This window comes from Dasypus novemcinctus, chromosome 15, assembly GCF_030445035.2.
Source record: "Dasypus novemcinctus isolate mDasNov1 chromosome 15, mDasNov1.1.hap2, whole genome shotgun sequence".
NCBI lineage: Eukaryota > Metazoa > Chordata > Mammalia > Cingulata > Dasypodidae > Dasypus > Dasypus novemcinctus.
This window is the reverse complement of record NC_080687.1, coordinates 4,667,454-4,687,834: the sequence shown is the minus strand read 5'-3', so window position 1 is coordinate 4,687,834 and position 20,381 is coordinate 4,667,454. Positions and strand designations below refer to the sequence as shown.

The window sequence follows — 20,381 nt, the reverse complement described above, 5'->3', positions numbered from 1 at the left end:
CCTTTTTTCCTACTTGAATGCCTTTATTTTTTCCCCTTGTCTAATTGCTGGAGCTAGAACTCCCAGCACAATGTTCAACAACAGTGGTGACAGCGGATATCCTTGTCCTGGTCCCGATCTTAGAGGGAAAGCTTCCAGCCTTTCCCCATTGAGTACAGTGTTGACTGTGGGTTTTGCTTGTATGCCTTTATCACACTGAGGAATATTCCTTCTATTCCAGCTTTTGGTTTTGTTGATTTTCTCTATCGGTTTTTTATTCTCAATTTCATTTATTTATTCACTAATCTTTATTGTTTCTTCTGCTTGCTTTGGGAGCGGTTTGCTGCGCTTTTTCTAGTTTCTCCAGTTGTTCAGTCAGATCTTTGATTTTTAGCTCTTTCTTTTTAAATATAGGTGTTTAGGTCCATACATTACCCTCTCAGCACTGCCTTGCTGTATCCCATAAGTTTTTTCTCTTTTTAAATTTTTATCCCCCCTCAGATGGCTCCCTTGTCTGTCTGTTCATGGTCTGCTCGTCCTCCTCAGGAGGCACTGGAAACCGAACTCGGGACTTGCCATGTGGGAGGTAAGTGCCCAGCTGTTTGAGCCACTTCCACTCACGTTGCAGCTCATTCCAACTCATTCCATTATGATCTGAGAAGGTCCTTTATAAAATTTTAGCCTTTTTCTATTTATTAAGACATGCTTTGTGCCCCAACATGTGTTCTATCTTAGAGAAAGATCCATGAGCACTTGGGAAGAATGTATAGCCTACTGATTTGGATGCAACGTTCTGTATATGTCTGTTACATTTAGCTTGTTTATCATACTGTTCAAGTTCTCTGCTTGCTTGTTGATCTTCTGTCTAGTTCTGTCTAATGATGTGAGTGGTATGTTAAAGTCTCTACCTCTTATTGTAGAGATGTCTGTTTCTCCCTTCAGTTTTGCCAGAGTTTGCCTCATGTATTTTGGGGTTCTCTGGTTAGATGCATAGGTATTTATGACTGCTATTTCTTCCTGGTGGAGTGTCCCTTTTATTAATATATAATGGCCTTTTGTATCTTATAACTTGTTTGCATTTAAAGTCTGTTTTGTCTGATACTAGTATAGCTACTGTTCATTTTTGGTTATTGTTTGGGTGGAGTATCTTTTTCCAACCTTTCACTTTTCAGCTGTTTTGTATCTTTGGGTCTAAAGTGAGTCTCTTATGGGCAGCGTATGGATGTCTCATGTTACTTTATCCATTCTGTCAGCCTGTATCTTCTGATAGGGAGTTTAATCCATTCATATTCAGTGATATTACTGTAAATGCGTTGTTTACTTCTACCATTTTATTCTTTGGTTTTCATATGTCATATCTTATTTTTGTCTTTTTACTCTTTTGATTATCTTTTCTGCTATTCTCACCTTCTGTACTCCTCCAATCTTCTGTCTCCTGTCTTTTTCTTTTGGCTGTAAGCTCTCTGTAGTATTTTCTTTTTTGTGACTATTTTAAACGCACCTTCATATTTGAAGGACAATTTTGCTGGATAAAAAATTCTTGGCTGGCAGTTTTTCTCTTTCATTATCCTAATTATATCCTACTACTGCTTCTTGCCTCCGTGGTTTCTAGCGAGGAACCTGCACTGAGTCTTACTGTATCCCTTGTATGTGATGGTTTACGTCTCCCTTGCTGCTTTCAGAATTTTCTCTTTAACTTTGACATTTGAAATTCTGAGTAGTATGTTTCTTGGAATGCATCTAATTGGATTTATTCTGACTGGGATATGTTGCACTCATTGGACTTGTAAGTTCATTTCTTTCATGAGAGGAAACTTTTGGCCATTATATCCTCAAACAGTCTTTCTGCCCCTTTTCCCTCCTCTTCTCCTCTAGTTATCTGGTTTAGCGTGACGTCAGTGTTACCACATTTCGTGTTACCCTTCAACTCCCTGAGCCTTCGCACGATATTTTCCGTCTTTTCACTCTCTGTTCTCTCTCTTCAATTTCAGCTATTCTGTCTTTGTCACTTACTCTTTCTTCCATCATGTCTAGCCTGCTGTTGTACACCTCTAATGTGTTTTTGACCTCATCTATCCTGTCTTTTGTTCCCATAAGTTCTGTTAGTTTCTGTTCAAATTTTCAACCTCTTTTTTGTGTTCACTCTGTGTCTCTGTGATGACTTTTATCTCTTCAGCCATATTGTCTTTTCAGTTCATTAATGTGATTTTGGAAATCTGTATGAATCTCGATTAGTTGCCTCCGATCCTGTGTCTCATCTGGGGCTTTGATATATTCCTTTGCATGAGCCATTTTTTTCCATTTTCTTCGTATGGCTTGTAGTTTTTGGCTGATATCTAGGCATCTGATTAGGATGGTAGTTTACTCAGATGCTTAATTTCTCTCTCTGTTGTAGGGATTTAGAGGTGGGAGGCTGCAAGTTATTGCTGTTCTTTGATTCTTGGTTCAACCCGTTCTGGGTCTTTAGGATTTGTCCTTGTTAGTTGCTCAAATCTGGTCCCCGGACTCAGTAATGGGTGGCAGATTCACTTCTTAGGCCTTGGGGACAGAGGCTGTAAAGGTCAGAAAAAGCCTCTCAAGTTTTGCTTTTAATTTCCTCACATGTGCTTCCTTGGTCCCTGAGCAGGCATTCTTTGGCAGGAGGCTAAGAGCCTTGTAATTCACACTTTCTCAGAGGCATTTCTTCAGCCTTCCCTGCCAACTCCCCCCTCGCCCCCTTCCCAGGTAGGAAATAATTCCATTCTCTGTGTTCTCAACAACCCGTCTGGGTCAGTAGAGAGCGTGATTGATTGATCAGCTCTCTTTAGCCCCTTGCTGGCTCCCAGGGCAAACAATGGCACAGTCCCGCCTGGCCTGGAAGGGCTTGTGGGACACAGCAGACCAGATTTGTGGGTCAAAAGCTGAGTCAGCCTTAGATGAGTCCCTCTCTCTCCCATTTCCTGTGGAGGTGGGTCCCTGCGGCCCCCTTTGTCTGTAGCCACTGGCCCTGTGGCCTGAGAAGTCAGAATTGTTTTTAGGTGAGGGAGGACTCAGGCCAGGCAGCTGCTTTTGCAGCTTTCACTCACAGTTTTGCCCTAGGGATTCTTTTCCTTTGTCCCTCTCTCTTCTGGGCAGTGTCCAGCCTTCCCCTGGTGTCCTAAACCTGAGAACATTGTTTTCCAGGCCTTTTCTCCCTGTCACTAGATATTTTTCCACATCTTTTTATAGTTCAGTTAAGGTTTATGTTGTTTGAAATTTGTTGTTTTTATGCAAGGACTTTCTTCAGCGATTTGAAGATAGAGATGTTCTGTTTTGTTTATCTTTAGTTGTGACTTTCTCTTGAATCTTTATATCCTTCTTCACTTATTTTTTTCTCTCTTTTATTAATGTTAAAATAAAATTTATAGAAATATTGCAAGCTTGTTGCTGAGAATTGTTTTTCCTTACCCTTTCATTTGAGAGGAAGTTGCTGACTTGATGTGCCATCATACCTGAATATTTTAAAGTGTTCTTACAAAGAGGGACATTGAATTTTGATAAAACCTAAACTGAGGAAATTAACATTGCTGTCGTACTACCATCTAATCTTAAGACCCCAGGAAAGTTTTGTTAATCGTCCCATAATGCCCTTTATAGCAGAAAGACCCAGTTTGTTGCACGTACATTAGAATGTAACTTTAATTTACACATCTTGGAATAGTTCCTCAGTCTTCCCTTCCCTTCCCTGTGGGCACCCTCTTCTACGCTGACTCCCACTGGGGCTGCCCTCTCAGCAGATAACCCTGTGCTTCTGGCACTGGTCACCCTCACCTCCTGCTAGACGGCCATCCCACTCAGCTGCTCTGCTCTGCACCCCATGACGGGGAGCTCCCCCTAGACAAGTACCCCATTCTACTGGTGTTCTGCCACCCCTTACCTTGCACCCAACTTCTAAGGCTGCAGTCCTCCAACGAGGATGCTCTCTGCACTGCTTTTCAGACTCTGACTTGCTGAGCTACACCCTAAGTGAACATTCTCCAAGCTTCCCGACACTGGATCTGTGGATCTATGGTTTATCACGTGGTGGATCTTTGGGATGTCTCCATCCTGTGGCTATTCTGGATAATGCTGCTGTGAACATATGTATACACGTTTTTGTGTGGAAATACGTTTTGACTTCTCTTGGGAAGATACGTAGGATTGGAATTGCTGGGTTATATGATACAAAGTTTAACCATTTGAGGAACTAACAGACTGTTTTACCAAGTGTTTGCATTATTTTACATTCCCACTAGCAGTGCATAAGGGTTCCAGTTTCTCCACAACATTGTCAGGATGTTACCTGTACACCATGGAGCCAAGAGTGCCTACAACTGAAAGCAGGAGGATTGCACCCAGCATCCATGTGGAATCTAAGCCCCCTCTTGAAAGAGATGTGGAGTGGACACAACCAATCCAAGGTCCACAGGATGGAGGAATAGAATATGGATTAGAGTGGACTTAACTGATATTCTATTCATGAACTATTGTGGTTAGTAATCGAAGAAAATGTAGCATTGGTGTGGAGAAAGTGGCCATGGTGGCTTCTCGGTGTGGGGAATGGGAGGAAGAGATGAGATGTGGAGGCGTTTTCGGGACTTGGAGTTGTCCTGGGTGGTGCTGCAGGGACAATTACTGGACATTGTAGGTCCTCCCATGGCCCACTGGATGGAATGTGGGAGAATGTGGGCTATGATGTGGACCATTGACCATGAGGTGTAGTGATGCTCAGAGATGTATTCACCAAATGCAATGAATGTGTCATGATGATGGAGGAAAATGTTGCTATGGGGGGAGTAGTGGGGTGAGGGGGGTGGGGGGTAGTACAGGGGGACCTCATATTTTTTGAATGTAATATTAAAAAAAGTGAATTAAAAAAATGTTATGTTTTTAAAAAAGAAATCGTATAGCGATTCTAGTGATTGTGAGGTGTTATTGTGAATTTGCATTGCATTTTCCTGTTTAATATGTGGAACATCTTTTCTTGTCCTTGTTGACGATTTGTATACCTTCTTTGATGAAACACCTATAGGTCCTTTCTCCATTTTAAAATTGGTTTATTTGTTCTTTTATGACTGAGTTGTTCAGTGTTCCTTATATATGCTAGATATAATTTCCTATCAGTTATATTATTTACATGTATTTTTCCCTTTTCACTTTCTTGATAGTGTCCTTTGAAGCACAAAAGCTTGTAATTCTAAAAAGTCCCCAATTTATTTTTTTACAGTTTCTTATGCTTTCAGTATCCTACCTAAGAAATTATTGCCTAATCCAAGGTCAATGATATTTACTTCTGTGTTTTCTTTATAGTTTTAGATCTTACCCATTGTTGTAGCGCCATTTGTTGAAAAGAATATTATTTCCCTATTGACTTCCCTTGACATCCTTTTCAAAAATCAATTGACTATAAGAGTCCAAGGGTTTCTTTCTAGACGTACAATCTTATTCCATTGATCTATATATATTTGCATTTATTACAGTACTACGCTGTCTTCATTACTGTAACTGTAATAAATTTTGAAATCAAGAAATGTGCATTCTCCATCCTTGTTCCTTTTTTTTTTTTTTCAGGGTTATTCTGGGTCCTTTGCATTTCCATATGAATTTTAGGATCAGCTTGCAATTGCTGAAAAAGTAAAAAGGCAGCTGGGATATTTGGTATTGATTACATTGACTCTTTAGATCAATTTAAGGGGAGTATTGACTTCTTAACAGTATTAAATCTGCCAATCCATGAACATGAGGTGTCTTTCTATTTGATTAGATCTTTAATTTCTTCAACTCTGTTTTGTAATTTTCAATGTACAAGCCTTGTACATCTGAGTAAATTTATTGGTATTTTTTCTTTTTGATGATCTTGCAAATTTAATTGGTTTCTTAATATGATTTTCAGATTTCTCATTACTAGAGTACAGTAGATTTTGGTATATCAATCTTGTATCCTGCAGTTTTGCTCAACTTATTACCACTAATAGTGTTTTATAGATTCCTTAGGGTTTTCTATGCATAAGATTACATCTTCTGCAAATAGAGATAGTTTACTTCTTCCTTTCAATGCGAATGGCTTTCTTTGTCTTGACCAGAGATTGATGAAGCAGATATTATTGTTTTGTTCCTGATTTTAGGGAGAAAGCTTTCAGTCTTTTACCATTGAGTACAATGTTAGTTGTGAGTTTTTCATAGATGTCCTTTATCAAGTTGAGGAAGTTCCTTCTATTCCTGTTTTTTTGTATGTTTTCATCTTGCAAGAGTGTTTGTTTTTCTATTACTGCATCTGTTGATGGTCATGTGGTTTTTATTTATTAACACAATTAGTATTAATATTGGTATTGACTGATTTTCATATGCTGAACCAACCTTGCATTTCTGGGATTAATCTGAATTGGTTATTATATTTAATCCTTCTTATATGTTGCTACATTCAGTTTGCTAATATTTTGTTGAGGATTTTTATGTTCATATTCATGAGCAATGTGGGTCTTTTTTTTTCCTTTTAATGTCTGTGTTTGGTTTTGGTATCAGAGTAAGACTGGCCTTATAGAATGATTTGAGAAGCGTTTCTGTCTCTTCAATTTTCAAAAGTATTTGAGAAGAATTAACACTTTTGTGTCTGGTAGAATTGTTCAGTGAATCCATTTGGGTCAGATCATCTGGGACCTGTGCTTTTGGTTTCGGGTAGTTTTTTTACTATTAATTTAATCTCTTTTAGGTTTATTCACACTGCCTTATTTCTTTTGAACTGGGTTTTGGTAGTTTGTGTCTTTGTAGGGATTTTTCCATTTCATCTAAGCTGTTTATTTTATTGGCATACAATTTGTAATGGTATTACCTTATAATCATTTCTGTTTCTGTAAGGTCAGTAGTAATGTCCCATTTTTTATTTCTGATTTTTGTTAATTTGAGTTTTCTCTTTTTTTGTCTATTTAGCTATAGCTTTATCAATTTTGTCTTATCTTTCCAAAGAAACAACTTAGGATTTCATTGATTCCTCCCTCCCCCCCATTTTTTTCTAATCTTTATTTCTTTAATTTCTTCCTTAATCTTTATTATTTCCTTCCTTCTGCTTGCTTTAAGTTTAGTTTAGTTTGTTCTTTTTCCAGTGTCTTAAGGTGGAAGGTTAGATTATTGGTTATAAGATCTTTCTTTATAAAATTAAGTGTTTACAAAGATAAATATCCCTGTAAGCATGGCTTTAAGTGCTTCCCATGACTTTTGGCTTTTCTTTTTTTATTTTCCTTCATCTCAAAGTATTTTCTAATTTTCCTTGTGATTTTTTCCCATTGGTACATTTGTTATTTTGGAATATGTTAATTTCCACAAATTTATGAGTTTCCCAAATTTGATTCTGTTATTGATTTTATAATTTAATTCCATTGTGGTCAGAAAACATACTTTATATTATTTTTGTGCTTTTCAATTTATTGAGTTTTGTTTTATGGTCTAGCATATGGTCTACTTGGAAAATGTTCCATGTGCATTTTAGAAGAATGTATATTCTGTCATTGGGAGGAGTGCCCTAGATAAGTCTGTTAGGTCTGCTTGATTTATTGTATTGTTCAAGTCTTCAGTTTCCTTGTTGATCTTCTACCTAGTTTTTCAGCCCATTACTGAAAGTTGTGCATTGAAATCTCCAACAATTATTTATGAGTTGTCTATTTCTGTCTTCATCTCTGTCAGTTTGTTTTTCATTTATTTTGGTGCTCTGTTGTTAGGTGCACATATGTCTATAATTGTTCTGTCTTTCAGATGAAGTGAGCCTTTATAAAATATCCCTTTTTGTCTCTCATAATCTCTTTTGTTCTAAAATCTATTTTGTCTGATAATAATAAAGTCACTACAGCTTTCTCGTGGTTGCTGTTTGCAACCTCTTTAGTTTAAAGCTATTTGTATCTTTGAATCTAAAGTTTGTCTACTGTAGAGATAATATTGTTGGATCTTGTTTTTTTGTTCTTAATTTTTATCTATTATGAACATCTCTGTCTTTTGGTTGGCTTGTATATTCCATTAAACACTAATGTTATTATTGAAATAGTTGGATTTAGCCAGCCATTTTACTTATTTTTCATACATAGTCATGCTTCTTTTGTTGTTCTTCTAGACCTCCTCTACTGTTTATTTTTCATTATGCAAACATTTTCTAATGTAGCATTTTAAAAATGATTTTTGTCTAGGTCTTACCATATACGTCTTAATTTATCAGATTCAGCTTCAAATTTATACTTACCTCAATCCCAGTGAGATATAGAAAAGTTACTCCTATATAACTCTATTTAATTTCTTTTTGTGATAATATTGTTACACATGTTATACCTATAAACATTACAAACTCAGTATTACATTGTTACAGTTACTAGTTTGTGTTTTTTAAAGAAGCTGAGAGAATTAAGGAGTACCAGTATAAATTTGTATCTTTTGTTAAATTAATCTTTTTATTTATTTCTGTATCTTTTCATTTGTTCCTGTGGGTTTCAGTTGTCAACTGGAGACATTTCCCTAGCTCAATACAGCTTTGCTTCCACCTACCTCCTTTAGGTGCCTATTGGCGCAAAAAAGATAACATTTCTATGTTCTTTGGCCCAACAATACACTATGTACATATTGTGTCACAGAGTTATTTTTCAAATCAGTTGAGAGGAGAAAAGAGAAAGAAGTCGGATATAATCTATTTTATAATTACATACCTACCTTTGTTTTTTCATGTGAATTTGAATTACTGTTCTGGAGTCTGTTGTTTTTGGCCTGAAGAACTTACTTTAGAATTTTGGAAAGGTAGGCCTGCTAGCAGCACCATTCTCCCTTTTTTGTTGTTATTGTTGTTTGTTTGTTATCTGGCGATATCTTTTACCTCAGCTTCAGGTTTGAACGGTAGCTTTGTTGGATATAGAATTCTTGACTGTTTTTTCCTTGAGCCCTTTGAATATGTTATTCTACTGTCATTTGGCTTCCATTATTTCAGACAAGTAGTCAGCTATTATTGGGCATCTCTATTCATTTTTCTCATGTTGCTTTCAAGTTTTTTCCTTGTCTTTGGCTTTCAGCATTTTTATATAGTGTGTTTTTTTTGTGGATCTCTTTGCATATATTCTACTTGGAGTTTGTTGATTTTCCTGAATGTGTAGATTATTTTCTAATAAATTGAGACATTTTTAGCCATTATTCCTCAGAGTTTTTTTTTTCTGTTCCTTTCTATTTTTCTCTCCTAATATTTTCATGTATGTTGTTGCATTTAATGGTGCCCCATATTTCTCTGAGCCGCTGCTCATTTTCCTTCATTCATTTTTGTCTCTTCTTTTGTTTAGATAATCTCTATCATTCTTCCTTAATACTTGTTGATTTTCCTTCTTGTTCTAATCTGCTTTTGAGTCCCTCTAGTGAATTTTACTTTGCAACTCCAAAATTTCCATTTTGTTCTTTTTTATAAAGTCTGTCTTTTTTAATATTCTTTATTTGTTGATACATGTCCATCATGCATCCCTTTGTTTCTCTTATTTTCTTGACCATATTTATAATGGCTACTTGCAGTATTTTCTGCTAAATCCAAAATTAGGTTGTTTTTGCAGGCATTTTCTGTTGCCTGCTTTTTCTTTCAGGTGTATAGGACATACATTCCTGTTTCTTTGCATGTGCTTTATTTGTTTTGTTTGAAACTGAGCATTTTAGATAAAACACTTTGGCAACTCTGCATATTGGTAACTACCCCCTGAGACTTGTTTTTCTTTTTTGCTTGTTTACTTGTTTAATGATTGGCTGGATTATTATTTTAGTGTTCTTTAAAAAAAAATTTCCTATATTTTCCACAGTGTTTGGTGGAACTCTTCTGTGAATTTGAGGCCTAGAATGGTCTTAACTGGAAGAAAGAAGATTTTTAATTATATATTTGAACTTTAATTGATATAGAGGAATTTGAGACAGATGGTCTGATTAAACGGATAGAAGCAAGGAAGTATGGCGTGGTTTGGTAGTAGAATGCAGAGTAAGGGACTGATTTACGGTGCAATATGAGGATGAATATGGTTAAGTGACAACCAAATTTTTGAGGCTCTGCATATCAAAGTAGTGAATTTGGAATTTATTTTCCAGTCATGGAATTATCTAAGATATGTGGCAAGAGAATGAATATTTGTGTGTTTGCTGAGACAAGTTTGGAATCGTCTATGTTTTTAATTAATCCATATGGCTTATTTATTCGTTTTGAAGGGGGGATGTTGTATGGTATATAGAGAGCACCACTCTCTTAGTTAGACATCAGGAAATGTGATTCATTGACTGTTGCAATGTTGTTGCCATCTTATATCAGCCACACTTGTCTTGTAGTCTACATGGTAAGAGCAATAGGTATTGTCATGTACATGTTGTCCTTATGTTCTGTGGAAAAATGGTTATATTCTTGACATGGGTAAAGTTTTCTAGAAGTTGAAGTATTATAAATAACTTTCTTTTGTTTTTGTAGCAGTTAGATTAACCTAATTTTGTAGAGTTAAGTAATGTCCTGGCACATTTTCTTGTTCTTTGTTTAGGATAGGGAAGTGGCTTTAGTTTGGGAGATGAGGTCTCTACCAAATGGAGCACCGCCTTAGTAGCAACCATGTTGCTGATAACTCGGTGGCCGTCATCATCAGACTGATAGGACGTTACTGTAAAGTTATTTATGAAAAATTGTAAGCATTGGAAATTGTTTATATACCATTAAGTAGGAAAAGGAGGTCAGAATAATAGCAGCTACCATTTTGGAGTACTTTTAAAGACCCATTTATTAAGAGTGCTTTATATTATTTCATTTTATCTATTAGGTGTGCAACAGATGACTGGTAAATAAACTGTCGATGGATACACACCTAATAGGTGGTGGAGTTGGGATTCATACTCAGATCTAATCGGTTTTGAAGCCTTTGTTTTAAATGATTATACTGTGCAGAAGTATAATCTGCAATGTGTTTTTACCAGTGTAAGCATTGCAGAGGGATAGACCCATATGGTTTGGTGTTGTAGGGTTGGCCTTTATTTTAAATATAGTTAGCAGGTTAAAAGTGGTTACAGAGGTCTTCAGTTTTCTGCTAAAGTCTCTTGAAGAATCTTAAATGGGGTCCAAACTGACTTTAATAAAAATTGCCCTTTCTTTTCTCATTGTAACGAAACCCTCACATGGATTTTGGGCCAAAAATCACAGTGTGTGTTCTTAATTCCAAACTGAGACCGTGGCCTACATTCGTAGATGGTGCTGCCTCTGGTTGTCTGGTATTTAAGTGCCCATGAGCATGATCTAGAATAGGAAGTTCACAAGATGTGTGCAGAAACAGCACGTCATACTGATCGTCAGCTGCATCTCCCCAGAAAAACCTGCAGAATGCTTAATATCGTTTAACATATACAAAAATTTCCTGTAACTTGGATAATGAACAAGAGACTGTCAAAAATGATTAGGCAGGGACAGATGTGGCTCAAGTGGTTGGAAACCTGCTTCCCACTTGGGAAATTCCAGGTTTGGTTCCTGGTACCTCCTGGAAACAAACAAAAAAACCAGACAACATGCAAAGAAATGAAATAACCAACTCAGGAGGCAATGTGGCTTAGAGGTTGAGCACCAGCTTCCCACATATGAGGTCCCGGGTTAAATCCCCAGTCCTAGTACGTCGCCAAAAAAACAAAAAGGTGAGGCAAATAAAAAATTTAAATAATAATTAGGCAGATTTGAAGACAATTGAGTAAAACTTTTAGAAATGAAATATATAACAATTCAAATTAGAAACTAAATCAAAGATCCAGTCAGTGTACTAAATATGGCTGAAATGGCATTAAATTAAAGACAGATCAGAAGAAATTAGGAAGAAAGTATTACAGAGAATAAAATAGAAACTATTAATGAGCTGAATTTAAGCAACTTGGGGGACAGAGTAAGAAATGTAATGTGACTATCAGAGTACCGGCAGCAAAAAGAGAACGGGGGAGCAGCAGCACGCAGACCCCTCCTGGGGCCACAGCCGTGTGTCCTCGCCCTGCTGAGCCTGGTCTGGTCCTGTGACTTGCTTCTGAACAGCAGGGTGTGGTGAAGGCCATCGGCCACTTTGCCTAAGCCTCTGTCCTGCCGACGCTGGGCCCTTGCTTTCCTGCTGGCTTCCTCGCAGCCAGTGAGTGGCCCTGTGTGAACCGTCCCTGGAAAGGAGCACATGGCTTCGAGGTCCAGGGCTGGTTCCAGGCCCGCCACCAGACAGCCCCTGGGGACCCGTATCTGCCAGCAACCTCAGTGAGTTCAGGAGCAAATTCTTCCCCAGTAGAGGCTGACCCCCAGGACGTGGTGTAGCCTAAACTGTTACCTCCGGGTTGGGAAAAATGAATCAGGGAGTTACAAATACAATCCCATTCCGTTTAAAGGTTTATTTTTTTTAAGTTTTTTAATTTTTAATTTTTAATTTATTTCTCTCCCCCCACGCCCCGCCCCAGTTGTCTGTTCTCTGTGTCTGTTTGCGGCATGTTCTTCTTTTTGTCCACTTCTCTTGTTGTCAATGTCATCTTGCTGCGTCAGCTGTGTGTGTGTGCGGCACCATTCCTGGGCAGGCTGCACTTTCTTTCGCGCTGGGCGGCTCTCCTCACGGGGCGCACTCCTTGCGTGTGGGGCTCCCCTACACGGGGGACACCCCTGCGTGGCAGGGCACTCCTTGCGTGCATCAGCACTGCACGTGGGACAGCTCCACACAAGGAGCCGGGGATTTGAACTGCGGACCTCCCATGTGGTAGGCGGACGCCCTATCCACTGGGCCAAGTCTGCTTCCCCCAATCTGTTAATCTGAGTGGAGAACAAAGGGCGATATCCTAATCGTGCAAATTCATATGCTTATTTCTAATATTGAACAATGTCTAAATGATAGAGTACCATCCGTAACCACATATACATACGTTTAGTTTTTGTGCCGCCTTTGTATTCAGAAGGGTACTTGCCTAATAATTTATAGTTTGCATTCAGGTTTGAGTAAGAAAGGTCCTCTAGAAAATATTTAGTTCAGAAGTAGCAAACTGGCTTACCTGTGGCTTTATGTGTTGGTTTCTACTGTGTTTAAAAATTCTTGAATTAAACTTTAAAAATATGGTGATTTTACATAAAAGTACATACTTCATGTTTCTCTTTAAAAGTGTGGATGGCCTGGCAACGATGGGTAGTAATTGACTTGAGCTGAGCAATTGGCACCACTTATAGATAGGACACACACTCTAATTTGAGAAATTTCCCAACAGTCCCACTTCACTTATATATATATTTGTTTGTCTTCTTTAAGCACTTGAGTTTGTAACATTTGGTTTAACCTTATTATAACATTAGAGTAGGGAGAGTGGAGCCACATCAGTTAAATAATTTCTCGAGGGTCAAAAAGATAATTAGTGGCAGAGCCAGGATTCAGGTCACTTCCCTAACTGTTCACCGAGTGCTGACCATGAGCCAGGGGCCAAGGAAGTTTGTCCTGCCTCCATCTTTTCTGGACCTTAATTTCTTTAACATTCTGTTTTATAGTTGTGAGTCATTAATAATACTAGTACTGATAGCATATGACTAAGTTAGCATATGTCTAAGTTAAATATTATTTGTTATTGTCGGATTCACATCTGCAAATGTAAACCACTACTGACAACACTTTTCTCATGAAGGTTGGCATCTCTTTAGTCTTTTCCTCCTTTTAAAGTAGTAGCCTGTCTTCTGGGTTTAGCATGCATATTGTGATGTTATTGTGGCATAGCTGTGATATTCAATATGTGAATATTCCTTTAGGTAAAGATAAAAATACTTTTGAATATCAACATTTTTCAATCCCAAATGATAACCTCTTTTAATATGCATAATTAATGTGTAAGAAACTGTTTACTTATGAAAATACTTTTCAAAATGTTAAGAAAAACTGAATTCATGGTGGGAAATAGTAAATTTCTATTTACATGTAATATCAAATGGTTTTATATTATTTTCTATTAAATTATTTTGTGAACAAATAAAAACAATAAAACAAGAATATAAAGATCAAAATGTCCTAATCGATATAAAAAAGTTTCTTTTGGAGAATTAGCATGAGTATAACAAAATATTCTAAGAAACACCACTAACTAGTGGCCAAGACATGGAAGTAGCACAACAAATTATTATCTCACATGTTTTTCTGGTTTAAAACTTCAGTGTTTTACTCTATTCCCTTTTAAAACACATGTTTACTGTAGCTTTGTTTTTTCCAGAGCACCTTCAAGTTTAAATCTGAGAGTGACATTCACCTGGCCGAGCACCATAAGCAGGTTCTGTACGATGGGAAGCTGGCGAGCAGCATTGCGTTCACGTACAATGCCAAGGCGACCGATGCCCAGCTCTGCCTGGAGTCCTCACCAAAGGAAAACGCCTCTATTTTTGTACATTCCCCGCATGCTCTCATGCTCCAGGTGGGCGGATTGTACCTTAGCTCCGTGTTCTCATCAGTATGAATGGTGGCTTCATATGTTATATATTAATATATTAAACATTGTTCCTCTTTTATTCTACAGAGGCTGTTTCTGTGTTTCGTTTTTTTAGTTCTTTGAATGCAGCTTTTGCTTTACACTTTCTTGGGTTTTTGATTGTTTTAGTTTTTTGATTTTGGTAAAACACTGTGCCTTGACCTCTTTTTCTTAGTGGGCGATGTCTTGTAGGTTCAGTACCTGCCAAAATAAAATTGATTGATTGGTAGTTGTTAGATAAAAAAATGCACTTTATGAACTTTTTACTAATGCTAACAAAAAGTACCTGAGTTATCTATCAATCCATTGATATTACTTGTTATTTTAAAACAGCTTGTTTTTATAGCTTCACATTTTCAGTGTCAAAACTCTGAAATTAAGATTCCAAATGTAATTGAATTTAAAAGTGGTTAACAAAGATACCTCGCTTTTTAAATTCTCTATGTGTTTCAAGAGTTATATAACTGATGGCTGTTAAAAAATGTCAAGCTATGTAATTTAATCCTTTAATGGTATATGGACAAAGAAATAGTGATGAGAATTATGCTATAAAAACTCAAAGAATCTTTTTGTTTTGTATGTAGGATGTGAAAGCTATAGTAACACATTCAATTCATAGTGCAATTCATTCAATTGGAGGAATTCAAGTTCTTTTTCCACTTTTTGCCCAACTGGACAATCGGCAGCTCAATGACAGTCAAGTGGAAACAACTGTCTGGTAAGTTGTTTTAAAATTTATAATTGCTGATATCTTTTACACTCATAGATTATGAATGGTTTATTCACTGCTGTGTAAAATATTACAGTATTTGCTTTTTGTCCTTGAAGTGTGCTAAGAAAAGATTCTTCAGGGCTAATGTAGATATGTGTTTATACAAAGTAACAAAAAAGCCCCATGGCATTTATAGTCTTATAACCATGAAGGGGTCCCTTCCTTGAATAATAAATTCTTCCCAAACGTAACATAATAATCATAATATATAGTTGAAGGAAAATATGAGCCTTATCGCATCCTCATGGTTTGAATTGTCTGTGAAATCCTGTCAGAAAAAAAGTACTATGATAAAGTTTATTTACAAGGATTGCAGTTAACAGTTACATTACTTCTATCTTAGAGAGTGGTGTTACTTTATTTTGCTATTACAATGACATAAGACTAGTACAGCATTAATTGACATAAAGTTTTCCTTATATGTAGTTCATGTTTGATCTAACCAGTGACATATCCAAGTCCATGTAAAAAGTAAATATTTCTAATGTTGATTTCACGTACAATGTTGTATATTTTTATATTACAGTTTTTACTTGTGTGGACACCAAGTCAGGTGGACTTTGCGAAGTTCAGACCCTTTGTTTACATTTATTGTGATGCAATATTGGGTGTGTTATTAACTTCTTTGTGCCTTAGTTTCTACCAGTGTGAAATTGTAGTGGTGATGACTAACTTGCAAAATTGTTTAGACTAAATGCAATAGGTTATAGAAAGTGCTTGGCCCAGTAAATCCCTCTTCCTAAGCACACAGTCCTTGCTGGTTTTGCTAACTGGTGACAGTGGGCCAGGTAGTCTTAGGAGGCTGTTTCTAATACTGCAGTTTTATATTCAGAAATTGTTTTCTAGCATCAGTCTTAGAGATGTGACTTTGTTATAAAGGATTCTTTATATGTCAACTTCTTTCTACCAGCGATGTTATTTATAATCGAGAACTGTGGTGATGAAAACTGATACTGAACACCTATGCATTTTGTAGTTATAGTGCCTTAAATTTGAAGTGTGTGTTGGTTCACATGTAGAAACCAATATTAAGTCTCGGAAGCTCAGAGGGTTTATGGTGATTTCTCCTTCGCTGGTTTTGGATTTTGCCTGGCTGTCCCCTTAGTATTTACATTTCCATAGATTACACTTTTTATTGCCTTTTCTTTTAACATGTAGTAGACTTTAAGGTGGTACAAAAACTTTTATCAGATAGTGGGTAAATATTCTTGAGCTGAGTCAAATAACTTGTGGTAATTCATATAGTATTTTTGAAGTGATCTGCCTTTGGATAGGTAAATTCAGCTATTTTGTGATGACTCTTGTGATTTAATCCTGTTGAAAAGAATTCTCAAGTATTTTGATCACCTTGAATAACAAGCAGTCACAGGTATTTGGATGTTTTGTCATTCCTTGGGTGCTCATATTATTTTATCATTGGCTGGTTAATTCCGCTCAGTCCAGTGTATTGGGGAGTGACATTAAACAGTAGCTTTTAATTTGACATTTGGTAAACATTTATTTCCTGAACAAAAGAACGAACAGATGATTTAGTTAATGCAAGGAACATAACTCCTATCCTAAGGTGACATCATCTCTGTTGTATTTTGGGTCCAGCAGTGTCTCAATAAATTAAATAGAAACGCGATTTTGCTTTGAATTGAATGATCATATATATTGACTGCAAATGACATATCCTTCTCAAGTATTGTCTTTTTTTTATTTTAAAAGAATATATATAGTTAAATTCTGTAGGAGACAGAAAAGAAGCTTTCCTCAATGTTGGCCTTAGAAAAACTTTTCTTTTGACACTGTGTTTCCTTGTATAAGGTACAAATACATTTTATTTCCTATTTGCATATCAAGCAATTAGAAGTACCCGAGGGCAGTAGTTCTCAGTAGAAGAGTGTGATGCGGTGGAAGAGGCTGCTTTGAGGTCAGCCTGAGCTGGGCTGCCCTGTCCTGCTGGGTGTCACCTGACGTCATTGATGGGGCCACCCATGGGTGTGCAGTACTTACTGTGCCAGCCACGGTTTCAGTGTGGTGTCCCATATAATCCTCCTCCCTCTTGAGATAATGTAGATACGGTTCTGTAATTGTCCCTGTGCTGGGGAGGAGGAATGAAAGACTAAGTAGCCTTGCCCAAGGTTGCAGAGACTTGATTGGCAGGACCCCAGTTCTAGTGCTGGAAGCCTGGCTCCGGAGCCCTCACTCATCATCTGCAAAATGATTTCAGAATGCCTGTGTGTTCTGGTTGTGATGAGAACAAGATGGTTTATGTCAAGTGTCAGTTGCAGTGTCTGATACATAGTAGCAATTTAATAAGTTTGCTTTGTGCATCCCTCAGTGAGTACTGGATTGAGAACTGATGACATCCAATGTTTATTACAAAAGTGGATTTTCAGTGTGATTCTGAACGGTGATAGCTTTTATATATAAAAAATCAATTCGAGTCATAGTTAAAATGAATTCCTATAAATATGTAAATGTCTTTCTAAGAAAATTGATCTTTTTGTTTTTTAATTATGGTAAAATACAGATAGACTGGGTGGAATATAAGATATAAAAAAGTTTGAGCATCCATTAAGCATTTATGTCAACAGTCAAATTAAGAATCCTGCTGTAATGTGAATATTTAAGACTCCTGAAATTTTTTTTTTTTAAATTGGGATTGAACCCAAGTCCTTGTACATGGGAAGCAGATGCTCAGCCACTGAACTACATCTGCTCCCCAATAAGAGTTGGTTTTTTGTTTGGTTTTAGAGGGTACTAAGGATCGAACCCAGGACCTTACAGTGGGAAGCAGGTGCTCAACCACTGAGCTACATCACTCTCCTCCTCAAGTTTTACAGTGAATTTAACATTTTTTTTCTTTAAACCATCTTGCTAACAAGTTCCTCTAGTAATTACCTTAAATTTTATGTTTCCCTAAATAAGCAGCTTCCTTAATAATTAAATATTTCATGGTAAAGTCCTGATCTGCACTGTTGTCATTTGTAAACCAACAATTCAATGTCTAACCAGATTTTCCCTTAACCATATGTTTACTTTGAAGTGACATAAAAATCCTTCAACCTTATTTCATGATTTTTAGTTCAGAAAATTGTGACTATTATATAATAAGGCTAAAATGTTAATACTTGCTTTTAATCCAGTTAACAAATAAATGAGATTTGTTTTCTGGAGACAAAAGAATTAAAATCAATACCTGCCTGTTTGTGGCTTCTGTCTCTCTTGCAGAGATTGTTCTCATACATAGGAAATAATTAATAATTTGTTTTCCAGACCCATTTTAAGTATTTTTATCAGCATGTAGGTTCACCAATTGTTCAATTTCTTTATATTTTTTAGAATGCACCTCTGGCCCCTCGTAATATTCATATTTGCTAGTTTGCCATTTTTTTTTTAAAGTTTTCTAAATTGCTAAGTAAAACATCTTTGAAATGTAGTAGCCACAAACTTCAAATTTGACGCACATATACTACTAATTTTAGAGGACAAAAACTAAATCATTTGTTTACTTAGCTTTAACTAGGAGAAATGAAATTTATACTTGATTATGTACAAATTATTTTGTAAGGAGTAAAAAATAAACTACGTGTAGTCTGAAACAGGAAAATTAAAATGTTATGTTCAAATAGTCTTCTAGTCAGACAACCCTTTTTTACCTAGTGGAGCCTTTACCGAATACATCTAATAATAAAGTTTATAGGACATATAGCAATTTAATGAGTTTGTCAAATGTTAGCAAGAAAAGCCATTTTTTCCCCAGTCTTAAGGTTTAAGATTTGGCTTATCAAATAAGGTGTTTTCCTTGAGTCCATTTTAATATATTTTTTTTTATGTTTTAAGGCTGTTTTTGATCTGGTCATGCCTGCATGACGGCTACAGTATTATTTCTTTAAAGTCTTCTTCCCAAACCCAAATCTGTATTTACACAAAGAATGCAGCCAGCAAGGATGCAGGGTGGAAAATGCCAGCAGTGACACATCCTGAAAGTTGTATTTCTGTCTAAGTAAAAGTTGCCAGCACTAGGCAGATCCATAGCAATGGAGAAGTTTGGGGAATGCAGTTATCCTGCAGTCCATTGCCCTATAATGTTAGAGAATTAGGAAGTGGGTTTACTGGAGCATCTCCTGAGAAGTGTCGCTTGGAGGGCTCAGCTGCAGAGGAAAGTGTTTTACACACACACAAGAGCAGAGCCAGGGGCTCCGTGCACCCCACAGCCGGTCCTCTGCCCATCAAGACCCTTTTTGTGTAGATGTTGCTTAAAGGAGCACAGAGGACAATATCAGCACGGGTCTTTGATTTTCCAGCATTTGCTCAAAATCTTGAGCTCATAAACAGCAGAAGGCCATTCCTGCTCCTCGTCCATGTCTCCTCTCCTTCTGCATCTAAGACTGAAAGGCAGCCCTGATTCATGCTGATATGAACAGACTGGTATGAAAAGAGAAGCAGTGCTCTTGTGGCAGGGGAACGAGCAGGGTCTGAGCCAAGCAGCAAGCGTGCACTGTAGCTTCCTGCCCACTTGCTGGCTGGGCATGGCCACCAAGCCAGGCCTCAGGGCCGCTGTCCTGGGGGGCAGGAGCTAGAGGGAAGGGTTTGTCGAGTCATGCTCCGTAATTTGTTAAATTGCCTTTGGTCTGTTATTTATCTTCTGGAATTAAGTATAAAAAGAAAAAGAGTTAAGGCTTGCTACAAGGCTAGAGTGATAGATTTTCTACAGCATCAGTTGCATTAACTTTGTTAGGAAGTTTAAGTAATTTTTGTTTTGGAAGGTTTTTAATTGTTTTTTATTAGAGAAATGTGGCTTTATAGAAAATCTATGCTTAAAATGCCACGTTCCCCTATACCACCCTATTATTAACACCTTGCATTAGTGTGGTGCATTTGTTGCAATTGGTAAATAAACATTTTTATAATTGTACTTTTAACTATAGTCCATTGTTGTACAGTCCTATGGATTTTTAAAAATTTATTTTAGTGACATATATACAACCTAAAATTTCTGCTTTTAACCACATTCAAATATATATTTCAGGGCTGTTAAATTACATTCCCAATGTTGTACTTCCATCACCACCATCCATTACCACACCCTGCCATCACCCGGGTCAGCAACTTTGAACCAGTTAAGCACCAAGACCCCTTTCCCTAGCCCCTCCTGGATCCCTTGCACCTGCGCTCCAGT

At 37.0% G+C, this 20,381-nt stretch overlaps 1 protein-coding gene across 6 annotated transcripts in view; it reads left to right on the top strand.

The window, feature by feature from the left end:
- Positions 1–20,381, top strand: part of NBEA (neurobeachin) — a 579,373-nt gene that overhangs the window by 102,128 nt on the left and 456,864 nt on the right. For all 6 annotated transcript variants that reach the window (XM_071208160.1, XM_071208159.1, XM_071208158.1 and 3 more), the window contains exons 9-10: positions 14,188–14,385; positions 15,024–15,157. In XM_071208160.1, coding sequence (XP_071064261.1) covers positions 14,188–14,385; positions 15,024–15,157 — 332 coding nt within the window. The remainder of the gene's footprint in view (positions 1–14,187; positions 14,386–15,023; positions 15,158–20,381) is intronic.